Genomic DNA, 24,928 nt, shown 5'->3' with positions numbered 1-24,928 from the left:
GAGGAAATAAAATAAAACCTTACAGAAAGCAAAAAGAACACAGAGCCATACCTACCATCTACCCAGGAGGACAAAAACCAGATAAACTGAAGCAGAGCTCTTATATGGCAAAGTTGGCACTCCTAATTGGCTCACCTGTCATTCGAACTGACCAATAAGGGATGGCCTACCCATGGAGCCTATGATGTAAGCACTACTTCGACAAATTGTGAAGCCGGAGGGTTCAGCAAATCATTAGTAAGCTAGGGGAGAAAAGACTGAGGAGAGCCAGCTCAGTTGCAAGTTATCTCAGCTGGGGACTGGTTCCCTGCCTTGCTGGTTAAGGGAAAGCAGTGGAGAATAAGCCTGGTGGTGGGAAACAAAGGCTGCATGTGGTAGGGGGTAGGCAATGTAAAGTTCCCCAGTGAAGAGGGGACTGTGGGCAGCCTGACTTCATCTGGAAGGCAAGAGGTGAGAATGGGCGTGCCCAGTGCGAAGGAGTACCGTAAGAGACTCATCCTATTTGTTAACCTTAGAGATAGAAGATATTCAAAGAGGGTGTGAGAGTGAGGGTACCCCGTGAGAGGGGAACCAGAGTCAAGTGAACTCAAGAGAAGGAGCGGGGACAAAGCAAGAAGGGGTGAGCCCAGTTTGAAAGAGTCACGTTAGAGACTCAACCCCTTGCTCAGCATGAAGATACCCTAAGAGAAGGAATGAGAGTGAAGATAACCCAAGAGAAGGGGATGATAGTCAAGAGGAGGAGAGAAAGTGAAGATACCCCAAGAGATGAGAACAAGAATCAAGAGACCCCGGAAGAGGGGGGAGAGAGTGAAGACACCCTGGAACTGGGATGAAAGAGAGAAACAAGAGAGAAATATCTTAAGTGGAGTGAAATAGCGTGTGATGCCCTGGAGGAGATCAGAAACAATCGGGAGTGCGGTAAACAAAATGGAAAAGGTACCCAGAGGTGTCAATAGAAAGAGCCTGAAATACCTCAAGTAAGACTTTATTTTGAACAACGTTTTGGAACCGTTAACCATTACAGTGGCACTTGAAGAACCTTCTATTCAGGGGAGAAACCCTGAAATAAAATCAGCAGCAGTCTTAATTTAATTTCCCCTATGGTGCCCTTTCAAGTAGCCCCTTCATACTTCTTCTAGCAGCATGGTGTTTTTCTGGCCTTTGGGAGGCATTTCTTTGTTCTGGTCTCCAAATATAAACAGTATAGCTGGCGGGTATTACACACTTTTCAGATATAATACTTGTCTAGCAGTGCTTTAAGTGGGATACGAAATCAATAGGGGAATCGCTGGAAAGGCGCATGGAAAAAATGTTCCAGGCGTGGGCTAAAGGAGCAGCAGGTGACTTAGGCAATGGCCATATGACCCAAACAAACCATATATCATAACCTGCACACATGTGCTTTAGATCACCCAGCATGGTCTAGGTGGTCTGGTTTGTATCAAGTCTGCATATTGTATATAGAACTCCCTCTGGTACTGTTTCTAAATAAAGTGATGTCTTTCTAACTTGGGAACTGAGCAATCTAATCAGTGAGTAAATCACCTTCATTCTGTAAATAAATTACCCAGGCCCACTTGTGCTTAATAGCTCTTAAGTGTTAATTTAGGGTTTCAGCTCCCCTGAAGTCTGCCAGTCCTGTGATATTCTGTAGCTATTAACCCACTGAGAGAAAAGCCTAATGGTATGCAAATATTGCCTATGGAGTATGAGGAACTCATGGTGGCAACAAGTAAAAAAGACACAAGTAATCACAGTTCAAGCACGTTTATTGAACAATGAATGCTGTATGTAGGTTGGAAAAACGCCTATTCTAAACATAAATCTAAAATGGGAGCAAGTTTCGACCATCAAATGAAAAATAAGGCAGTCCAACTGGCGTTGTGTCAAAATAAAAAGGCCTATAATATGAAACCTATTGCCAAACCTCACAACTAATACAGAAAAGGGGTGTGGGATAGTTCTTAAGAAAAGAAATTAGTGTTCTCAAATAATATGTCAGGATGCAGTAGCCTGGGTCTCTGTTAGGACCGCAACCAGCTCTTGGTCCATTTTTGGCACAAGTGGAGAAGAAGGGCATCCTAAACTCTTCAAGATGACCACTGGTTGGCTCCCTTTGTAGAACTGCAAACGGAGGTCTAGCGCTCCTGCAAGATGGTGGCAGTTATTTTGGTGCTTCACATTCTACTACTTAAGGAGTTACTAGCTGTAAGGTAACTCTGTCGCTTCTTTTTTCCTCGAAGCCCCGAAGCTGTGAGTTGTTCATTCCTCCGAATTGCTTCAGTTTTCTTGTTCCTTTCCTTCCACTTTGCACTCATTGCCTCCTTGTTTCCCTAATTCGCCCCCTTTCCGGGCATTGTTCCTTTCCTGTCTGTGGCTCCTCCACCTGCATAATTCCTCTCAGCTTCACCCCTATGTTGTGTTATGTTAACTGATTTATATCGCCCTAAAGCCTGAAGGCATCCATGTGGCCTTAACGGAGAAAGTGAGCTGACAAGTTGCCAGTATTATTCAAAGTGGTCTTCAACAATTTCCTGAACACGAGGTGGTTGCCTTCTCTATGCAGAAGTTCCGGTAAGGCGTTCCAGGCTCGTGCTGCCATTGCGTGGAAGGCACGCCGTTTCCACAAGCTCTGTTTATGCAATCAACTTCTAGGCGGCAAGCCTTGGCGGATCGAAGGTTGCTTTTTGGGTGATAGACGTTCAACCTATCCTTAAGGTATGTCGGGGCATAACCGAAGACACATCTATGACAGATGGTCAACAACTTCAACTGGAACTTTGCTGAAACAGGCAGCCAGTGCAGATCCCTCTGTGCCGCAGAGATAGCTTCAGCACGGTTCATCTGATGTATGATGCGTACTGCAGCATTCTGTCGTTTTTGCAATTTCTGAGTGTCTACATTGTTTGCCCCACCTAGGAGAGCATTACTATAGTCTACCCGTGGACGTATCACGGCTCTGACCAGCTTCACACGGTTTTCTTTAGAGACCAAAGGGGCAACCTGCCGCAACACTTTAAGGTGGTAATTATTATTTTTCACTATTGCCCCCACATGGGCACCACTATCTAGGCTGGCCTCCAGGTAAGCACCTAAGGTCTTCACCTTAGATATCACTGTAATCTGGCTGTCGTCGATCATAAAACGTACAAAGGCCTGGCTCAACTTGTCTCTGGCATGCCGAGACCCATAGAGCATGAGCTCGGTCTTTGCTGCGTTTAGGCATAACCAATTACTGATCATCCAACCCTTAATGGCCTGATAGACCAAATCCAGCTTTCTCTGATCGTTTTCATGGTTCCCACTGATCTTGAGTGCCAAGTGAAAATTGTCTGCATAATTACAGAAGAGATCCAGGTTCTCCAAATCCATACACAGCGGGACAATGTATATATTAAAAAAGTAGGGGAGAGAGACATGCCCTCTGGGGGACTACACAGGTGACGATTTCAATTTCAGAGGTGTTTCTACCCCAGTAAACTCTTGAACGGCAACCCTCGAGAAAGGACTTTAGCCATTTAATCACCTCTACTGAGAGTCCCCCTACAGTGGCCATCCGATCAAGCAAGATCTTGTGATCAAGCAAATTGAAGGCCGTCGATAGATCCAACAATACCAGCAGCCCCGATTTGCTCAGCTTTAACTTGATAGCATATGGGTCTGTAGACCTAGTAGTGCGCTCTCAGTGCCATGAAAACTGCGGAAACCAGATTGTTTTTTATGTAAGATGCCTGCGCCTGAAATATGAGTCTGTAGTTGTACCGTGGCAACTTTATCAATCAGTTTCAGGAAAAAAAAATAAAGTGCATTAGTGATGGGTCTAGGATTTGTAGCATCATTTGGGTCCAAGCCTGCCTTCTTTAGCAGTGGGGTAACCACTACATCTTTTATAGACTGCGGAATGACACTTGTTTGAAAAGAGGCGCTGCCAATCCTACAGAGAAACAGAGCAAGATTTTCCTTATGTTCCAATATTATCTTAGAAGGGAGGAGTTCTCCCGGGCAACTAGTGGGGTGCATAGTTCTATGAATATTGTGAATGTCTCCTGTAGTCATCTTGGAAAACATAAAGCCCACAGGGGATCCACCTTTGCATCTGCACTACCCACATACTTATTTTCCTTATTACTGCTTCGTCATAACTGTAGTATGTAGATCCTGCCCAATTAGCTCCCATCCCACTTCCCACTGTTCTCCACGGCTTCCCCGCAGCCTGTATTCTTCGCGGCTCCTCCGCTTACCTCAGTTGCTGTTCGCTTCCTACACGGTGTCGCCACAGCGGCTCACTCTCCGTTTTCTGCTGCCAATCCGGCTATTTTAACCTTCTGCCTACCGCAGCTTTCTCCGCCGCACACAGCCACATCCTCGGAGTTGGGAAAACATTGCTACTTGTTCCATCTTCTGCCTTAGCTACAGCCCCGAAGTTGGGACATCTTTGCTGCTGCAATCTACATCACTGGACTACATCTACCAAGTACATTACGTTTTTCCCCCCTTCACAGGGTTTTTTCCCCCCACTTAAGAGGCTTGCCCCTTACGGTTTACTATGTCACCCCTTTATGAGTACATGGCTCATAGGGAACGATGAGGGACGGTCCTGCCTCATCATATCATCCTGTCTGTGGATTCAACAGGTCAGTCCTTCCACCTTACCGGATGACAGTTCCATTGGCAGTTCTCGAGTTTTCAGCGGTCAGGGCTGTCGATGGCCTAGTCTCTTGCCTTTGAGGACCTGACATATTCAAATTCCAAAACAAAGGTGCTTTAAAAAAATTAAGTTTGTTAGGGTGATAATAATTCACCCCTGGGTCCCCCTCTTCTGGGCCTTGACCCTTCTCAATTATTTATCACAGTTTCACGCAGGGTGACGGTTTCACACCTGGGTCCCCCTCTTCTGGGCGCTGACCCTTCTTGCATCGTATTCCACAAATCTTAATGTCTTTTTAAACTATTCCAAACACACCGTTTCTTGGGAATTTAGATTTAGCCCCTCTTGGATGCACTTCCCTTGTTTCACTTTGTTTGCAGATCAAAGTCTTTCGATTGCACAGGGATTTTTCATGACCCTCCATCTGTATGACCACAATCACCTATTTCGCTGGCCCTCCTACAGCCTTCTGGTACATGTCATTTCGTTCAGATGAGGATCGACCAGAGTCTCTTGAGATAGCACCTACATGGTGCCAATTTCCCTCTGCCGCTGTCCTCCCCTTAACACTTGTTATAGTTCTTTACACAGTTCATTGAACTTAGTTCAAAACTTGTCACTTTGCGTTTCTCATTCAACACAGCCCGGTTCTTGTCAATTCTCCCCTTGACTCACTGGCTGTGATGAACCGCTTAGCTTTTCTTCATCGGAATCAAGGCCGGTAACACAGTCGCAGGAGTTTCCCTCGTAGGCTTGCCTCGTGTACCGTTGACATCTGCGACAAGACACTGTTGCTATTGTTCGCGGTTTTAGGCTCTTCCTCGAAGGTTCCGCGGTTCTGGGATGAAAAGGGCAAGGTCACTCCTCCCCTCACCACGCTCTCGATTCCTGTCGCCTTTCTCCTTCGTTTGAACTGCCGCACTTGCTTAGCCGTCTCGTTGTGCTGTCTGCCTTACTCGCCTTGATCGTACTGTGCTCTCTGGTTCCACCTTTTATCCCTGTGGGCAAGGGAAAGGGCCGTCAGGTGTGTGCGATTCGGATCAATTGCCTGACTTTGCCTGACCCTTGTATTAGGATATGTCAGGTAAACGGCTCTGGTGTTAGCCGTTGTCCTTTGTATTGTACGAAAGTGTTAAGAGTTAGAAAAGGGGGGCAGTGGTTTAGAGTGTCCTACATGAGAGGATGGGTAAAAGGTGTTAAAGGAAAGGGGATACCGCGGCTCACCAATCGGTGTCCCACTCCCAATCCACGAGGACCCCCCCCGCGCATCCAGGGGATCCTCATTCCCTGGTCCACCCCCAGGAACTGGATCCAATAGCGATGGCCATGTGCTGGCCACCTGGATGACAGATCCCCGGGGACTAGCTAGGGAGACACCTTCAGGTTTCTCACAGGAGGCAGAAGTCTCCTCAAACTAAAAACTGTGTCACTTTAAAATGTAATTTTGCTGGCCAAAGACAGACCTCAAAGTGTTATCTTCAGCCAGTCCTGAAATCACTAAGGAGAGAACCTGCGAGAAAGGGCAGTAGGACAAATGGCACCAATGTTAACTACTGGGTGTGTTGCATAAAATGAAAGAGCATTTTGGGAACAAAAGAACAAACACACCCTATATGTGACATATCTGACAATGATTTAAGCCAGCAAACCTTCTGAACATATAATGCACACTGACCGTTTTGCCCATTTAATTTGCAAGCCATATGTATACATTTGGCGAGAGTTATTAGACTTTCGGTGCTAGCTGCCCTTTTCCAGGCAGATGGCTCCCCTGCATGCATTTCTTTCACGTTGTGTTACTTTCATTTTCCCGATTCCGCTCACAGAACTTTGACTAAAATTGCGCCAGATTCTACTAGTGAGGGACCGAGGGAGCCATAGCAACACACCAGCTCAAGGGCACATTTCGGAGACTTACTGGGCTCTGCCCTGGCTAGCCCCAGCCAACATAATATTTAGCCTTTTTTGAAAAACCTCAGCTTTCCCAGCAGAGGGTATTGAAGTTGAGGAAATACTTTCTGCAGTCTTCTCCTCTGGATTGAAAGTTTCTTCTATGGACCCTGGTCGGTGTAGATCTCTGCTAGATTTGTGGAGAAGTTGTCAAAGGAATTATTAGGGTGTATCCCTGAAAGGAATGAGTGTGTATTCTGATGCCTTTTTGTAGTTGGGGAGAGCCTGTAAAAGGGCATGTACTGTTGAAGAGCAACCAGTGATTTGGGGGACTCTGTCCCATTAATCATACAAAGGATCGTTCTACCGCCTTGCTAAGCAAAGACTGCCCTTGAAAGTCGGGTTAATAACTGTGATTTAGACTTAAGGTTAAAAACCTGAAACGCTCACTGTCAACCAGCAACGCATAGCCACAATGCCAGAAGTGATACCACTGATAAACGGCATTGGGTCTATTGCCCGAACCACATCTGGTCGACATTTTTAGCTCTAATTTTCTTGCTCAAAGTGTCCCCGAAAAATATAGATTATTTTGGGAATTTGCAATAGTGGCGTAGGTGGAGTGCTGTGGCGGGGGGGGGGGTCACTTCGCAACTTTCAAAGGTAAAAAATGTGAGGAAAAAAAACCAAGCAATATTGTAGCACCGGGAAATGTAGTCCGTGGGTGCGGGTGGGATTTGGGGAGCGGGCGGGATGTGACACGACTGGAATGGAAAATTAGTTGGAGTTGGGAGGGTGAATAAAGAAGAAGGTGCTTGGAAAGAGCATCCAAATCCGCGTCTTTATTCCATAAGCTATGATATGGCATTTATAACACGCCTATACACAAGTGTTTCAAGGCGTGACGAGGCAAGGGTGGGGAACAGAGGGAAGACAGAGACAACGATCTTACTAGGCCAGGTGAAATTGAGATTGCGCAAGTGCGGAGGGTTTGGGGAAGAGAGAGCGCAAGGGGGAAGGGAAGTGCAGTACATAGGATAACAGTAAATAAATAGAAACAAAAATAGGAATAAATAAGAAGTGCAGCCAGCCGGTGGCAGGTGCAAGGGTAAGTGCAGACATCAAGTGTCAAGTGCTTGCAGGGGGCTGTAGGGATACAGAACAGCCCCAGAGTGCAAAGTTTGGCAGGGGACAGTGCAGGTGTGCAACTGGCAGGGAAGGGACCTGGACCCGAGAACAGAGGGTAGCTAGGTGACCAGTGCAGTTTTGGTTTCAGCCAAGGGGTTAAGCAGGGGAGAGGAGGAGAGAAAGCAGAAGTAAAGAGGAAGGTCTTGAGGTGCTTCCGGAACTGGAGATGTTTCTCCTCAAGTTTCAGGGAGGCAGGGAGGCTGTTCCAGAGGGAGGCCCCAGCCGAAGAAAGATCTACCACCAACTCATTGCTTGGAGAAGCGACTGACCCTGAGGGAAATGGAGGTGGATGAGCGAAGAGCTCGACAAGGAAGATATTTAGGAAGAGACAGTTGAAGGTATTGAGGCCCAAGGTCCCAGAAGGCCTTGTGGACAATGCAGAGGGTTTTGAACTTAATCCTTGCAGCCATTGTGAGCCAGTGGAGAGATTTCAGTCCTGGAGGGATACGATCCCTGGGCTTGAGGCCAAGGACAAGTCTCGCAGTCCTGTTCTGGATGAGTTGCAGAGGGCGGAGAGTGGAGCCAGGCAGATTTAGAAAGAGGCTGTTGCAGTAGTACAGCCTAGAGAGAACCAGAGCTCTGGAGACCGTGAGCATCTGGGGCAAGGAGAGGAAAGGAAGAATACCTCTGAGGAGGTGCAGCTGGAGTGGGGTCCCTGGAGTCACGGCAGTCTCTGTGCGCTCAAACAGTACAAATATCAACATACATCCTGCTAGATCCTCTGCATGCACATGCAATGTACCATTGCCTCTCCTCTCCTGTATTTTACAGGGACATATCTTATTTACAGGCTCAGTTTCTTACCTTTGTGCTCTATCATAGCACAATAGGGCAAATGTGCACTACGCTGTCCATGTGGGCTAAATTATGTGGGCCTAACGACAAGGAAAGTGAAACTTTGGGGGACAGAACATAAATTCCAGATTTGCAGCAAAGATTCTCGATCACCGGTGGTATCTCAATTTGATGGAAATCATTACACAGTGGCACAGATCAAGTTTGTCGTGTTGGAACAAGTATACTTGCCAAGGAGAGGCAGTGACATGATACAACTTTTAAACCTAAGGAATATCTACGGGATTGAGACTTGTCCTTGTTGGTAACTAGAGGAATGAACATTGATTTTGACCTGAACTGTTTTATCTAATATGGCACTTGTACATCCAGGTTGTCTAACTGGTTTATTACCTATGCAATGCTCAAGAGTACACTCTTATTTTCAATGACGGACCTTTGACAAGCCAGAACATATTGTGAATGTAGGGTCTTAAAATGTGATTATCGGATGTTTACATAATATTCTTGAGATACTGGTCAACAAATGCATAATGACACATTATTCATTTATATGGTTTAGAATTCTATGTCAAGACTCGGAGGCTCAGATTATGCTTTAACTTCTCTTTACTTTATTCGAGCAGCATCCATAAAACAACAACAATATCAAAAAACTACAAATCCCAATAAGAACCGACATATTTGTAGTCCATTTTTGATAGGGTAAGATAAACACGTGACTTCATTTCCCAATCACAATCGCATTTCCTCTATAACATTCTGCAATCCCATAGTCCTTCCTCTTTCTTTGCTGCTCGAGAAGCCGAGATAAGTGACTTATTCAACTTTAATGTGTATGCTGATTATATTGACAGTGATTATGTTTGTAATTACGCTTTAGGTAGCGCTCGCATAGAGGAACGCGTAGGCAAGCAGCGCGTGGTTTTGACTGGTGGAACATTTCCGCAGGGAAGGACGCGACAGGACTTTTCCTTCCGGCATCGGCTTTGCCTCGTTAGGAGGCACTGTTATTACGGAAGTTCGCAACGGCGCAACGGGGCTCCTGGAGTTCCGGCGCCATTGCGAACTTCCGTTGGATTGGAAAGGTCGTAGCTGTATTCGGAGAGTTTTTTCCCCAACATTCTAAGCATTTTCAACTTTAAGCTTCGAAACCAACATCGGTCTGAGCCGTGTAACTGCGATTACAGCAGCACCAGCCTGGTTTTGTGAGCTGCGGGCGCCACCTGGTGGCGGAAACGGGTACCGCAGGCTAGAGGACTGATTTCTAACCTGAAAGACTGTTCAGTCAGGTAAACATTAACCCCACATTATTCTGCCTGCTGGGGAGGAGAAATTAGCAGATTGTAAAATCTTATTAACGGGCTCAGTCCCAGGTAAAACTGTTACTGATACAGAGGCTCGCCTAGCTACAGTATAAATACATAACCTGTGACTGGGGCAGCCCAAGTAAACTGCATAAAGGCACTTCTACAGCGCTTCTAAGCCATTACTAATATGAGTGATTACACTGATGATTCCGAAGGTCCTCGCGTCAGTGGGCTGCGTATGAGTGAGGTAGTCCAGAGAATGCAAAGTGCTGAGAGGCCCCGCGAGGAGAGGGGCATTTTGCAAAGCCTAGCTGCCTGGCCACAAGGCAAGGAGCATAGGCAAAAAGGGGGAAGAAAACAAAACCTGCAGGGACCGTAGCGCCCAGACCCCCCTTGGTTCACCCAGTAGACCCACCTCGGGGAAAAGAAAGGCGAGATCTTGCGAAAGGCATATCACTAGCTCAAGCGAGTCGGACAACGACTATTGCAAGAGCAGTTCTAGATCAGAGGGATTCACTTCTTCAGAATACCAAACCTCCCCAGAAGAGAACGAAAGCCAACCTAAGAGTAAGAAAGGCAGGAGGGAAGAGGAGGATCCTCTCAAAGACGAATTCGATCCAGATGACCTCGTTCACCCTAGGTCCAATGAGTGGGATCCTCCGGAAAGGATCGCAGAGTACCTCAGAAGGTGATTGGGGGCTCCTCTGACCAAACAGGCAAAATCCAAACTTAAAGCGGAGTGTCCACGCCCAAGGGTCCCAGACGGTGTGGCGGAGACCCCTGAGATTGATGATAGAATTTTTACGTTCCTGGGCAGGTACGGGAGGGACGTAAAGAGGGGCATCTATAGATCCTGGAGGTCCTGCCAGGATAAGTTGCTGGATATACTAGGACCAATTACGAAAATCTGGCAGCTGGCGGAAGAGGCTAAGAACAAGAAAGAGCCCATGGACCCGGACATTGTGGCTGGCTGGGCTCAGAGGACCATCTGCCTGCTTGGTAATGCAAATAAGGCATTGGCCACTGAAAGAAGAAGGTCCATTCTCATGAAACTGGATTCCAGGCTAGGGGAGATGGCGACATCTGAGCAGGCTATGGCCGCAAAAGGCAAGCTGTTCGGAGACCTATTCATTAAGGACATGGCAAAATTCGCCAGTACATTTGTCTCTATGGATAGGGCCCAAGCTTCTCTGAAGAAGATATTCGACCAGGAAGGTTTTTGACAGGGCTGGAGGAGGAAAGGGCCGCTCGTCCAGCCGTGGTCAATACAGAGGCCCTTACAGAGACAGAACTTCTTGGAAGCAGGAAGACCGGAGATCCAACCCCTTCTTCCCTTCTAGGGGAAGAGGCAGGGGTAGAGGTTGGAGGAATAATGGCAAACAGCAGCACCAAAATAATTCAGGAGAGAGATGTACAGTTCATAGAAAGGCTGGATGTGAGTATCCCTCCAGTAGGAGGGAGAGTGCAATTGCATGTGCAAAAATGGGAGGAGTTGTCCTCAGACGCATGGGTAAGACAGACCGTGCAAGGTTTTCAGTTGGAATTTTGGCAAGAGCCTTATCAGGAAACATGGCCGAGGCAGATAAAGTTCAGCAGAGACGACGAGGACCTTCTAGACAAGGAGGTAGAGTTACTCAGGGCAAAGAGAGCAATAGGTCCAGCCTTGGAAGGCCCAGGAGGTTTTGTAAGCAATCTGTTTCTAGTGAAAAGGAAAAGCAAGGTAAGGCCAGTGATAAACCGGAAGGGTTTGAATTACTTCCTAGTGTACAGGCACTTCAAGATGGAAGGGATGCACCTTTTAAGAGATGTTCTCCAGCAGGGAGACTGGTTAGCAAGGATAGATCTCAGAGATGCATACTTGACGATCCCTATTCAGTCAGAGCAGACAAAACTTCTGCAGTTTATATGGAAAGGAAGGAGATGGGAGTTCAAATGCCTTCCGTTTGGGCTGGCTTCAGCGCCATGGTGTTTCACCAAGTTATTGAGACCAGTGGTAGCCTTCCTGAGAGAACAGGGGATTAGGCTGATTATTTATCTGGACGAGATCTGTCTAATGTGTCAGGACAGAGAAGTCCTAGTGCAGCAGGTGCAGGTAACTACGGGTTTGCTGCAGCAGCTGGGATTTCGGATAAACTGGGAGAAATCGGAACTAGAGCCAGAACAGGAAATGGAATTTTTAGGGTTCAGCTTAGAGACGACACAAGGGGTTCTCAAGCTCCCGTTGGGCAAAGTGAACTCAGTGAAGAAAGAGATCAAGAGCATGATGATGAAGCAAGAGGTTTCTTTGAGGGAATTAGAGAGAATGGTAGGCCGTCTGTAATCTTTAATCCAGGCGATATTCAGAGGGCCTCTGCATTAAAGAGCGTTGCAGAGGTTGAAGATAGATCATCTCAGGAGAGGTCTGTCTTACGAGCAGAAAGTGAAAATATCGCGGGAAGCGAGATTGGAGCTGGAATGGTGGTTCTACCACATGGAAGCATGGAATGGCCGGGCAATATATGGCTCAACCCCGGACCTGGTGATAGAGTCCGATGCCAGATGTGGAGACCGTTCGACAGGAGGGAGATGGTCAAGCGAAGAGCTGGGTCTCCACATCAATTGTTTGGAACTATTGGCGGGTTCCTTCGCGGTCAAGTGTTGGACCCGGGAAGGAGTGAAAGCTGCCATCCTGCTGAAGATGGACAACGTCTCAGCGGTCCGATATATAAATCGATTGGGCGGCACGAGATCAAAGAGGCTGACGGAGATGGCCAAAGAGTTCTGGCAGATATGTCTCCAGAGAGGGATAAGCGTGAGAGCAGAACATCTGCCTGGGGATCTCAATCTGGTAGCAGATTGGAATTCGAGATACCTGAGGGACTCCAGCGACTGGCAGCTGGACGACTCAGTATTTCAGGAGATAATGCTTTGCAGGGGTCCGTGTCAGACAGATCTGTTCGCCTCCAGACTGAACAGGAAGATCTCCAGGTTTTACAGCTGGAGACCGGATCCGGAAGCGACAGCGACAGATGCTTTTCTCCAGGTCTGGGGACCAGCAACAGAATACGTGATCCCTCCATTCGCCATGTTCGCACGCACAGTGGCGCAGGTCAGGCGGCAGCAAGCCACAGTGATTTTGATAACACCAGACTGGCGAGGTCAGGCTTGTTTCCCGGATCTTATGGAGTTGTCTTACGAAGCTCCTATTCGGTTACCAGACAGAGAGAATATATGGTTAAACCCAGCAGGAGAAGTTCATCCATTGGTCCGGTCAGGGAACTTGAATCTAATAGCCTGGGTGATTTCAGGAAAAGTTGGGCTAGGCCAGGGCTTTCGGGCACAGCTCAAGAATTTATTAGGGAGTCTTGGGCTCCGGCCACAGGGAAGGCCTATAGAGTGGCATGGAATAGATGGAGTGATTGGTGTCTGGAGAGGGAAGTTGATCCCGTACGTACAGATGTAGTACATATAGTGAATTTCTTGGCAGCGCAGGCAAAGGCTTATAGGACCATTAATAATTATAGATCAGCGATTTCAGCAGGTCATGTGTATATTGAGAATAAGCCGGTAGGCGAACATCCCCTGGTATGTAGGCTTCTGAAAGGCATCAGATGCATGAGACCACCTACGCCTAGATATTCTCGTTTATGGGATGTTAGTATAGTGTTAAAAATGTTTGTAGCTTGGCCAGATAATGAGTTTCTGTCTAGAAAAGCGTTGTGGGCTAAGTTAACTACCCTATTGTGTCCGATTTCTTGTAAGAGAGTATCTGATGTGAAAGCTTTAGAAGTAAATAGGAAATCTTTTTCACCTTCAGGGGTAATATTTTACATAGATAAGAGAACAAAGACAAATATTAGATCAGTTGAATACATGGCTTTTCCGGGTACACCTAAACTGTGTCCAGTTAGATGCCTGAAAGTGTATGAACAAAAAGCAAGCGAGGTGAGACCTGTGGGAGAGCGTCAGTTGCTGATAGCTATTAGGAATTCTTTTAGAGCAGTAGCGTCAGCCACCTTGTCTAGATGGGTCAGATGGTGCATGGCTGAAGCAGGGGTAGACTTAAGTCAGTTTGGAGCACACTCCACACGAGGTGCCATGGCGTCATCTGCTTTTTTGGCAAGAGCCCGCCTGGAAGATATTCTAAAGGTGGCAGACTGGTCTAATGAGGATACCTTCAACAACTTTTATTTTATATTTAAGTAGCGTCGTTGGTGGTAGGTAAGCTTTAAACGAGCATAATCTGAGTCTCCGAGTCTTGACATAGAATACAGATTTACCATACATTTGTTACAGAAAGTCATGATTCTATTAAAGACTCGGAGGCGAAAGATTATTCCACCCAATTTCAATCCCTGCTTTATGAATAATTAGATTATTCCACCCAATTTCAATCGCTGCTTTATGAGTAATTAATGCGATGTTGTAATAATACAAGCTTGTATTGATATGCTAGTGTTGATATGCGATTGCCCACCCGTTCATAATGAGATTGATAACAGTTTATATTCGTTTCAAGGGCGGAGCAGAAAACGACGCCTTGAGGAGTTGATCAAGGGAAGTTAAGTCATCTACCGGTTGGGACGCAAGTTGAATCAGTTCAGCGAAAGAAAGAGGAAGGACTATGGGATTGCAGAGTGTTATAGAGGAAATGTGATTGTGATTGGGGAAATGAAGTCACGTGTTTATCTTACCCTATCAAAAATGGACTACAAATATGTCGGTTCTTATTGGGATTTGTAGTTTTTTGATATTGTTGTTGTTTTGTGGATGCTGCTCGAGTAAAGAGAAGTTAAAGCATAATCTTTCGCCTTCGAGTCTTTAATAGAATCACGACTTTCTGTAACGAATGTATGGAAAATCTGTATTCTTTTACACTTTCTTTGAGGACTTGATGTATGTTCTTTAATTACCAAAGTAGTAACTTTTTATCAGTGAGTTATTTTAAGCTTCATGTTTTATAATTTACAGACATCACATGAGGAATATGAACATGGAATTATCTATTTACATGCTTCAGAATTTTATTACACTCTCTTGAGGGATTTGATTATTATTTTTAACTATAGGAGCTATAATATTTCAGCGATGAGTTAATTCACGCTTTTAGCTTTTATGATTTACTGACGCTGTATGAGGAATATAAACATGGCATCACAGGTTTGTTGTAAAACTATACAAGCCGTATAAACTGGAGACAACACACTTTAAGATGGCGCTCCTTTTACATTACGCTCCCGTCCCTGGGACGTGCTTGCCGTGACACGCGTGGTGACGTTGCCGACCTGCTTGACTTGTTTGAGAGGGGCGTCCAGCATTTGTATGCTGCTGTTACTGCTCGTCTGATGTAGTGGAACATGCAGCATTAAACTTTATGCAGTGAGAACTAAGAGCTGTGAACTGTATATTCCTGAGGTTATGCTTTGAGATGAATGAGCACTAATGTCAGCTTTTGGACTTTCTTTACAGTGGTAGTGCACTACAGAATATTTAAATGCTGCTATAACTAGAACACAGTAATTTTACTTTAGGCGTTCGTGTGCTGGTTTGTTTGGGAAATGTTTTTTATATTTAGTTTAGCTATTATGTTTGTAGGAAATTATTTGCACGAGCAACGGATCATCTTTCATAACAACATTGTAGTGATAGACTTTTGACTGCATACCTATTGATACAGGTCAGTTGGGGACTATCAATGTGTGGAAAGGAAGTTGAATACAAGTGTTTCTGTTTTGATATGACAGTAATTTGAAAATGTGATTTTGTTTTATTGTAGGACCTTGATAAGGGTTTACCCCCTGAAGATGGAACATGATCCCGAAACGCGTAGGGTTTATATAGTATCCTTGTCAGCAGTTGTGAAATAGGTGGCTAGAGTTGAAATATCAATAGTTGTTATTTTCAATATTTTGTTGGAATAACATGGTTGCATATTAATTCGGAAAAAGTGTGCGTTTCACAGTAGTTCACAAAAAATAAATGTTATACTTTTGTTAATAATAAACCCTGTGAGCAATACACAGAAGTTGAATCAATTATCTTGGACTTAAATTTAACTTTTCGTAAGATAATTGACATTTTGGTTGTTAACCTATAGACACTATGATTAGTCCACAGGCAGTGTGCTGTGGAGTTCTAGAGGAGATTCTTTTAGACAAGTTGCATATTAAGTAAAATGAACCCAGGTGGTACATTTTCTTTTTCATGCAATAGCAAGCCACTTTACCTGCTACTAGATGTTCAAACAATGCCCTCACCGGTTTTGAAAACCAACCAAACAATAGTAGATATATACTTCAGCTAGCAAGACACTTAAGGATTCCACTAGCATATCAATCTGCTTCCTGCTGCAATTTCATATTAAAATGTGGCATCATAGGTTGTATGGTACGCTGGTACCTCACAGCCTTGCTGTAACTGTCAGCACTGCAGCAACTTTATTAAAGGCAATGAAATTACTTATCCACGCACAGGCCTAAAGATCAAATTGAGACATTCATGTACTTGTGATTCAATTACGTCATCTATGCACTGAAGTGCCTGTGTGGGCTAATGTACATGGGCATGACAACAACGAAGACCAAGGTCCGTTGGACCGAGCTCAAATCTAATATAAGAACCAGAAATGTGTCTTCTCCTGTTGTGTCACACTTCCTAGAAGCCTGACACAGTGTAGCACAAATAAAAAGTGCAATTTTAGAATGGGTACACAAGCCAAAGCGAGGAGGTCATTTGACTGGACTGCTACTGCAGAAAGAAGTTGAGGGCATTGATCGTTTGGACTGTGTGGTACCAAACATGGAGTGTGATCTTACATGTTTTATTTAAGATGGACTGTCAAAAAACGACCAGGCTCTTTTGGGTTTGAAATTTCGATTTAATGAGATTGTGAGCAGGCTTGTCCTGTGAGGTAGGACTTACGTTGAAAAACAGCACGCTGGTATAAATTGGGTCCGTACTTTTAACCAGTCATTATGTATGGTATATTTAATCAGATTGGGAGCGAGCAGGAGGCATCCGACAGTTGGAAACCGTAGACTTTGTATCCTGGGACCGGAGACACAGGGAATATTCTTCTGAAAATATCAATGAGGTCAGAGTAAAAGACAGTGGGTTGGCCCATTGAGTTGGGCTTTGTATACATACATCCAAGTGCAATGGGGAGGGGACTTGTGGCATCCTCCTTTTTGTGCTCTTTTGATCTAACCTCCTAAGTGGGTCGAATGCATTTATGGAGAGAAATCTTCATGGGGCTCGGTCATTCTGCAGAGTTCCTGTTTAAGGGCAGATGAAATAAGTAGAGGAGTGAGAGGGAGTGATTGTAGATGGAACACAATGAATGTGGAGTGATTTATGATGGATTTGTGAGTCACTTTTGAATAGGAAGAAGTCTGTGAGTGTTGGGAGAAAACATTAACAAAAACTGACTCAGCCCTTTGAGGTCAGTGAGGCTACAAAGGTAAGAGAGGAGTCGATTTATTTATGTTGCTGCAATAAAGGTTTTCAAATTACCCAATCCATGCAGCGGTTAATGGCTATATGCATTTGTTTTACTTTGGTTTGTAGGTTCTACAAACAGGAGGGATTTGCCTACAATGGGAAGGTTAGTGTACTTTATTTAATTTGAGTTTTATAAATATTCATCTGGCAGGTTAGCCATAGTTACAAGTTGGTAACTACATACATGTTTTTAGGTTAATCAAAGAAATATAATTTATTTAAAAGAACACTGTACAGGCCATGAAGATGGATACCTAATCTGAAACAGGTTGGCAATACTGTTGAGGTGTCTGAATGAACATCTCCAGACTGTTATTAGTTGACCAGAAATATGCTCAGTGTTTGTTGATATTGTTATGATCAAGAATTAAGTGTGATGTGGTGACACTTAAGGATATTGAGTTAAAGAAATTATGTTCTTGTAAAATTGTCTTTTATAAAATTGTACCCATTACACCTCAGAGATAGGTGAAACTTGTTTGAAATGCATATAAATTTGTAAACGCTGTTTGGTGTTACAAAGGACTTCTGAATTTGCAATTTCAATGGTCTACAAAGTCTTTCCATTTTTATTTATTTACTTCAATATGTATTTTATGAGTGAATTTATTAGCAAACAAAGTTTATTAGGAGAGTTTTCTCCACAGGAGTGCCTTTGGTAGCTGGATTACCCAGCTGCACCTGAAATTGCATTTAAATCATTATATATGTATACTTTATGAAATTAACCATTAGAATAGGCTGTGCACCTCACACATCTTATGTCACCCAGATCCTGGCCCTTCTTTAAAGGGCTGCACGCACCATGTTCATCACGAAATTCCCGACATGGTATACACTAATCTGCAGGGGTGCTTAGCCAGAAGATAATACATGCATATCAGATGAAGTCTGAAAGAGTCACCTTAAGTGTGAGTCAAATGGCTATCTTGAAATGTGTGCTGCTCTTTCCCGAGTGAAAATAAGGATCAGAGAATATTACAGAAAAAAAGAGCCTCCCTGAAACATGATCACCATGTGACGGAAAAGAAGATGTAGAGGTTGAAAAATGTGAAATTAAAAGAAAACAACATTGTTACAAAGCCAAAATCCTGCAAAACTAGATATTACACTAGTCAAGAAAATACAAAACCAAAGATGTTGTCAGTGATGCAATGCATTGTGGAAGCGCCTTCAATCAGCTGATGTCCTTGAACTAAATGCAGAGTTCTCGTGGAAACCTCCCATTTGATTTTTTTCTTGAGTATGGAAAATGTGTTGCTACACACGTCGTCCAGGCAAGAACTCAAGAGTATATAAATCTGGGGAGGATACCCTCTGCAGAGAGAGAAAGTGTTTTAGGCAATTAAAGTTGCCTTCTAAGCCAAAGAAACACTTGGACTCCCTGATCACAATGCGCATCCTATGTGGCAGTCCTGGCAGCCACCAACCAAGTGCAGCCAAGCAGCTTCTACTTCGATTAGTCGCCATGTTATGTTTTTCCTCTGATACACATACAGGCATAGCTGTGTTTCCTGGGATTGTTGCTAGATTGGATCACTGCCAGGTTGCTGAACTTAGAACTACAGTGACCCAATTCATTATTTCAAGTGTTCCTTGGTACACTTTTGCTCACACCCTTAGACAAGTTTGCATTTGGTGAAAGAACTACCAATACACATTTCGCTACAGCGATGACTAGGATGCCAAATGAAGCAGGCCTAATGGATGACGGCAATAACCGCTACTGGTCGCACACAAACAATATAGGTAATGGCTGAGCTCTACCTTCCAGCAGGTCTCCGGCACCTTTAGGGGTCGTAAAAAGCGCTTTTCGTGGTGGAACTAGGTCTGAGACACTAAAGCCAGAGCCAGTTATGGAGCTTCCGCTCACACCACCAGCAGAAGAGGATGAAGAGGAAGCAGCCATCATGATCTGTTGGAACAGAAGAAAATAGGACATACCCTTAATATAAGGATCCTCAACCTGCAACATGAATGTTGGCAAAGGAGTGAGAAAAAGAATGTAACTGATAGGGTCAGGAATTCAACCTTTTTCTAACATTAAATAGAAATTATGTTTAAGAGCATCAAACCATCTTACAACGGAATACATCACATGATACATAATACAACAAATAATGACAGCAAGTGGCAGACATTAAGCACTTAAGGCACACAATTTGTGAAACCTGTCTGCAGTGCTAGGCTAAGTGACAGAAAAGCCCCCTTACACCACAGGGGTGTGTTTTGGTTGGAAAGATTTAAAGTATTAAAGGAAAGGGTAGTCCTACAAAATAAAAGTGAAGCAGCAGTTAAGAGGTATCCATACATGTACATTGGTGAGAAAGAACAGAATGTATTTCCTTTCAAATTTAAAAGAATGCACGGTAGGTCGGTTGACTGAATGCCAACATATGCAGCCATTGTCAAAAAGAAGTGGTCTCTGTGCTAAACATCAAATTCAAATGCTGAAAAATGTCATCCATGTTTTAGACTGTAAAACGATCAGAAGATTAATGCACAGTTGAAAATACCTCAGACGAAAATGCAGAATTTTTTTACTGTGTATTTCAACACAATTATATGTTGGGGGGAGAGGGGTTAGGGAAATAAATGTGAGGGGAGTATGGGCTATGTATAATTGCATTGAAAAGTGCAAAAATCGAAATTTTTGTCTGCAGTATTTGATTTTTGCAATTCACAGATCGAAAATAATAACCACCAACTGGAAGGCAACAGGACAGTTACCTGGGAAAATACACACTGTGCCTAAAACATGACTTTCTTGTATGCAACAACCAAGGCAAAGATCGTGGATACAGACAAGAAGTTTGAATTGGTCAGATAAGGGTTTAACAAAAACACACTCAACTGCCTAAGCACTCTACATCAAAACCCAAATTCATAAGATGCTCTCTCTATATTCATGCAGCCTAGCCAGTCGATCAGTTTGGATTTACCTTAATTTCTGTACAAGCTTGTATTTTCTAAGATTGTGTTTTAGTATATTGCACGCAGGTCCTATACGCATTGTCCTATGCGGAGTGATCTTGTTAAAAAAAAAATCAGTGTAAAAGGTTTGAAGAAAAACAGGAAATCTGGACCTTTTTTACATTTGTCTTTGGAATTGTTAGAAGGCAAGAACCAGGCCCACGGGCATCCGAGTGCCGTACATGACAAGGAGAAAAATATAGAATACACAATTCAATTTTGTAAGTAGATGACAGAGCTTGTAAGTTTATTAAGCTACACTATCAAAATAACCATTGTTAAACCAATCTCTAAATTACAAAACAGACTCACTCACTACCAATACAGCGAGTCACTTTTAGGTACTCCAGCCTCCTTCCAGGGGATAACTTTCTGAAAATTCCCAGAACGAGGGAGGAAGCAGCAACAGATACAAAGCATTATCCACACACAGTTTTCCAGCATAACTCTCATCCAGATGACAGTGTTTGCATAACACAAGTGGAGTGTCCCATGCTTCATTGAAGATTACTCCAGAAAGCAATGGCACTGGAAAGCCAGAGATTAGCATTAGCTTTTATGGCACGAACTGCATGTATGAAAGAACCGTTATTGACGAATAATCTAATGTCTATATTGCTGCAGGGGCTATGTCCCAAGGGCAGTGTCTCATAACTAAGCAGTACACTTTAACAAATGAGTGGGTGGATTGTGGTGGAGGACAGGGGGCTGTGGTAGGCACACTTACCTGTCTCTTTGGACTGGATATACATTACACCCAGCAGCCCGATCAGCTAAGCTTTCACAGTTCCAAAACATCCACGTCTGAGAACCACAAGCAATCCTGCTGATGTTCATTAACATAGCAGTGGTGTTGTGTCCGAGTACCAGACTCCACCTGCACTATGCCAGGGGTAGGAACACGGGTGATGTGGAGCTGCCTAACCCTGGAACAACTGTGAGTTTGAAAGTGCCCTAGGCTAGCAGCCTAGCCCACTCTGAGCCTGTCATAAGTGATATATCAGTTCCAGTCTGGAAGACAGAAAGGCAATCCCTACCATAAAGGTGATAGCTTCCATTCACCACTCCTGATCCCAGAAACCTCTGGGAAACGTATCGTGAAAGATGAAGACCCCTTCACCTGGCATGAAAGGGACACTAAAGACAAATACATAGGTCTGGCTTCTTGATCTCCAGGATGCACATCGCCATAAGCCCAAGCATCCTTTGGACCCACCAAAACAAGACAACTCTGCAAACAACTAAAAAGGGTGAAAAGCCAGGTGATGAGTGATCAGTCCAGTCACCAGGGGGAACACACAGGGACCGGCCATACCCAAACTGCATCAGTAAATTAGACCACCTCCGCTAGGACCAGAATTAATTAAGGAACACATTGAAGGAAAGAAAGACATCACATTGGGTAAAGAGGGGTCCTTGCCCAAAAGATAAGCCTGCAGAGGAGGCTTTAGCCAGATTTTCATTGAAATATGAGTCAAATGTAAAACCCCTGCTTCGGAACATGAGCTGAAATCACTGCCATGACCGTTATTAAGATTGAGTTTTCAGGAGGCAAACGGAACCTTCTGAAATATTTACTGGTTAAGGCCAAATGCAGAAAGAGAAGCCACTCGTGGACATGATTAAATTCCTTAAATGTGTCACTTGACTTTTGAGCCTTGGGAAAATGCCTGCTGACATGAAACACTGGTCTGCTCATCTACCTGCACGTTGACTGAATAATCAGAAGTATTAATTATTTGCTGGATCACAATTTTCCCTTTGGTAACGATACTATCTTCATTATGGTTTACATTGCAAAAGATATGTAATTTTACCAGGATTCAGAGAAGACTCGATCAGACCGTCTTTACATCGATCAAAGAGTCTTCAGATCGATGCATTTGCATCACAGTATATTTACATCGGGTTTGCTCGTTTTTCAGGGAAGACCCAAAAACAGATTTAAAAACGGTAAGAAAGTACAGAAAAAAGGGAGGGGCTTACAGGGGGGCTTGTCCGATATAGACAAAAGTGCACCAATGAAAATGTATACAACTGTAAAATACAGAGAGGTAAAAGAGAAGGAACTTCGGATACAACAGCACCTGGACCTTCCAGAATCCTTACTTTCGACTATGCACGCATGACAGGACAGCCCTCCTCGCCATCACTTGCTCAAGTCGCTGTGACATGTTGACGGTACCCCAGAAATAATCAAAATAGGCCTAACCACATTCTTCCTTTAGGGGTGCAAAACTGTAGAGCAATGCAGGCATTGGGATACTCGCAGAGAACTTCCATGCAACAAAGTCATGGAAAATGAGGGCTTCCCAATAACAAAGATGTTAGCATAGTATTGAATTTTTTAAACATCAAGAATCAGACATCCCTCACTCAGACCACAGTTCCCAAGGATTGAATGCCCTCCTGCATCACGTTCTTATCCAAAAGAAATTATTCTCATCTGTGACAAACGTCAGTAAACTGATCTTGTCAAAAGAGTATGGGCACGCCTCATAGCCTGGGGTGGAAGGCTGACCTGGGTGGAAGCCAGAGGCATTCCTACCTCAGAGGAGGAAGGCGGCCATTGGAAGGGACCCAGTTCCTGTCCCTTCCCCTATTTATTCATGTATTTATATAGTGACGGAGCCTGCAGGCATCAGGGCACGGTCAAGAGAAGAAGCAGTAGTAAGGACCAGACGATTTTCATTCAAACAAAGCAGCTTTCAGTGGTTTCCTAAAAGTCAGGGGGTCTTCAGTAGTATGCAGTATAACCAGAAGTTTATTCCATTCTTGGGCAGCTTGCACCGGGAATGAACAACCATTCCCATTCAACCGCTTGCTCCTGGGGCAGACCAGTGTCATAGTATCGGCAGACCGAGTGGCTCTAGCAAGATTTTGTACAGTAATACATTCTTTAATGTACCGGGGGGCTTGACCATAGAGACATTTGTGGACAATCGTAAGGGATTTAAAGCAAATTTTAGCCTTCACAGGGAGCCAATGTACCTCCTTCCTGTGTGCTGCAATGGGCTTGTGTCTAGGAACATTCTTCACTATTCGACCCGCATAATTTTGCAGTACTTGAATTTTTTTTTATACAGCCTTTATTTGCCCCATCAACGGGGCACTAGAGTAATCAATCCTGGGCATTTTTTTTAAAAAATGTTGTAGTTTTATTCACAACTATTTTTATTTTTTTCCATACAGACATACATTTCCAAAATGTACAATAAAAGATTTCAACACAAGCTTTCTTTCATTGTCCATACTCTCCGTACTTCCTTATTTAATTTTCCTTACTACTATTTTAGGTACTGCTTTGAGTTCACCATTCCTGGCGTTTATGTGGTCTTCATGGCGATAATATGGTTCCAAAATTGAATAATGACAGAAGTAAGACTCCTATTGTTCCCTGATAGAATTAGATTCCATCTGTCCTGGCTATTAAGTTCGGGCCCAGTTGTTGATATCATTTCTGCTCACCTACTCTGCTCAGATGGGAAATGCAAGCAGGAAGCGCCACTGGCCGTTGACACAGCAGCACCAAGTATAAGTCTTGCAGTCCTGTTCTGGATTAGTTGCAGAGAGTAGAGGAAGGCAGATTAAGAAAGAGGCTGTTGCAGTAGTCCAGCCTAGAGAGAATCAGGGCTCTGGAGACAGTGAACTTGACGACTTAAAAGATGTGAGGAGAGAAAGAGAGAGCTGTCGAAGAGGACAACACGTTTTTTTGCCTCGCAGGAAGGCGAAGAAAGAAGGCCAAGGTGGGCGGCCAGAGTGAGAGGGAAAGCAGGGGCAGGGATCCCAAAGAGAAGGATCCCGGTGTTACTGGCATTAAGGCAGAGATCATTGGAGGCATACCAATCCTGAATCGTGGATAGACAGTAAGGAATGAGCGAGGGAGGAGCCTGAAGGAAAGCAGAGTGTCATCCACATAACACTGAAAGTTAGAGGAGAAGGTAGAGATCAGATGGGCCAAAGGGGACAAGTAAAGGTTGAAAAACCAGGGTGAGAGGATAGAGCCCGGGGAACACCAAAGGTAGAGAATGAGGTGGTGGAGAGAAAGGGACCAAGTTGGTGCTGGGAGGGGCAGTCCAGACTGATGGTCATGGAGACAACCAACAGATTCAGTGTGGAGAGTAAGCTGGGAGATGGCCAGCTTTTCCAAGAGTTTGCCCAGAATGGGGTGATGGGAGATTGGTCGATAGTTTGCCGGGCAAGTAGGATCGGCAGACAGCTTCTTGAGGAATGGGTGCACAAGGGAGTGCTTAAGGGGAGAGGGGATCGTTCCAGTGGCTAAAGAGTGATTTCAGAAATGGGCCAAGGCTGAAGCGAGGGTGTCAATATGGTCCTTGATGCTTCAAGAGGGGCAAGGGTGCACCTATTTGGATGCCACTTTCATAGATCAGACTTGTCTAGAAACCACATTAGGTGTTGTTAAAGAGAAAGGAGAGGTAAAGATGGCCAAAGGGGGGCCAAGAGAGGAAGAGAGAGAAGAAGAGGTGATAGAGGACAGGATGTCCTGAGTTTTAGCCAGAGCTGTACAGAGGGCCTGGAAGGGAACAGGTAGAGACCGCAAAAGGATTGACCAGTTCCTTGCAGATTTTTAAAGAGTTCGGCCATGTTATTAGAGGCTGCAGAGACCCAGGCTTGAAGGTGTGCT

General features: G+C 44.4%; 1 protein-coding gene across 3 annotated transcripts in view; it reads right to left on the bottom strand.

The window, feature by feature from the left end:
* ANAPC16 (anaphase promoting complex subunit 16) overlaps window positions 1–24,928 on the bottom strand; it is a 368,706-nt gene that overhangs the window by 284,719 nt on the left and 59,059 nt on the right. For all 3 annotated transcript variants that reach the window (XM_069610517.1, XM_069610518.1, XM_069610519.1), the window contains one exon: window positions 19,078–19,225. In XM_069610517.1, coding sequence (XP_069466618.1) covers window positions 19,078–19,222 — 145 coding nt within the window. In that variant the 5' untranslated portion in view covers window positions 19,223–19,225. The remainder of the gene's footprint in view (window positions 1–19,077; window positions 19,226–24,928) is intronic.

The sequence above is a fragment of the Ambystoma mexicanum genome, chromosome 8 (genome assembly GCF_040938575.1).
Source record: "Ambystoma mexicanum isolate Mex_15411 chromosome 8, UKY_AmexF1_1, whole genome shotgun sequence".
Lineage (NCBI taxonomy): Eukaryota > Metazoa > Chordata > Amphibia > Caudata > Ambystomatidae > Ambystoma > Ambystoma mexicanum.
Note: the sequence above shows the minus strand (reverse complement) of the source record. Positions and strands in the feature narration are given on the sequence as shown.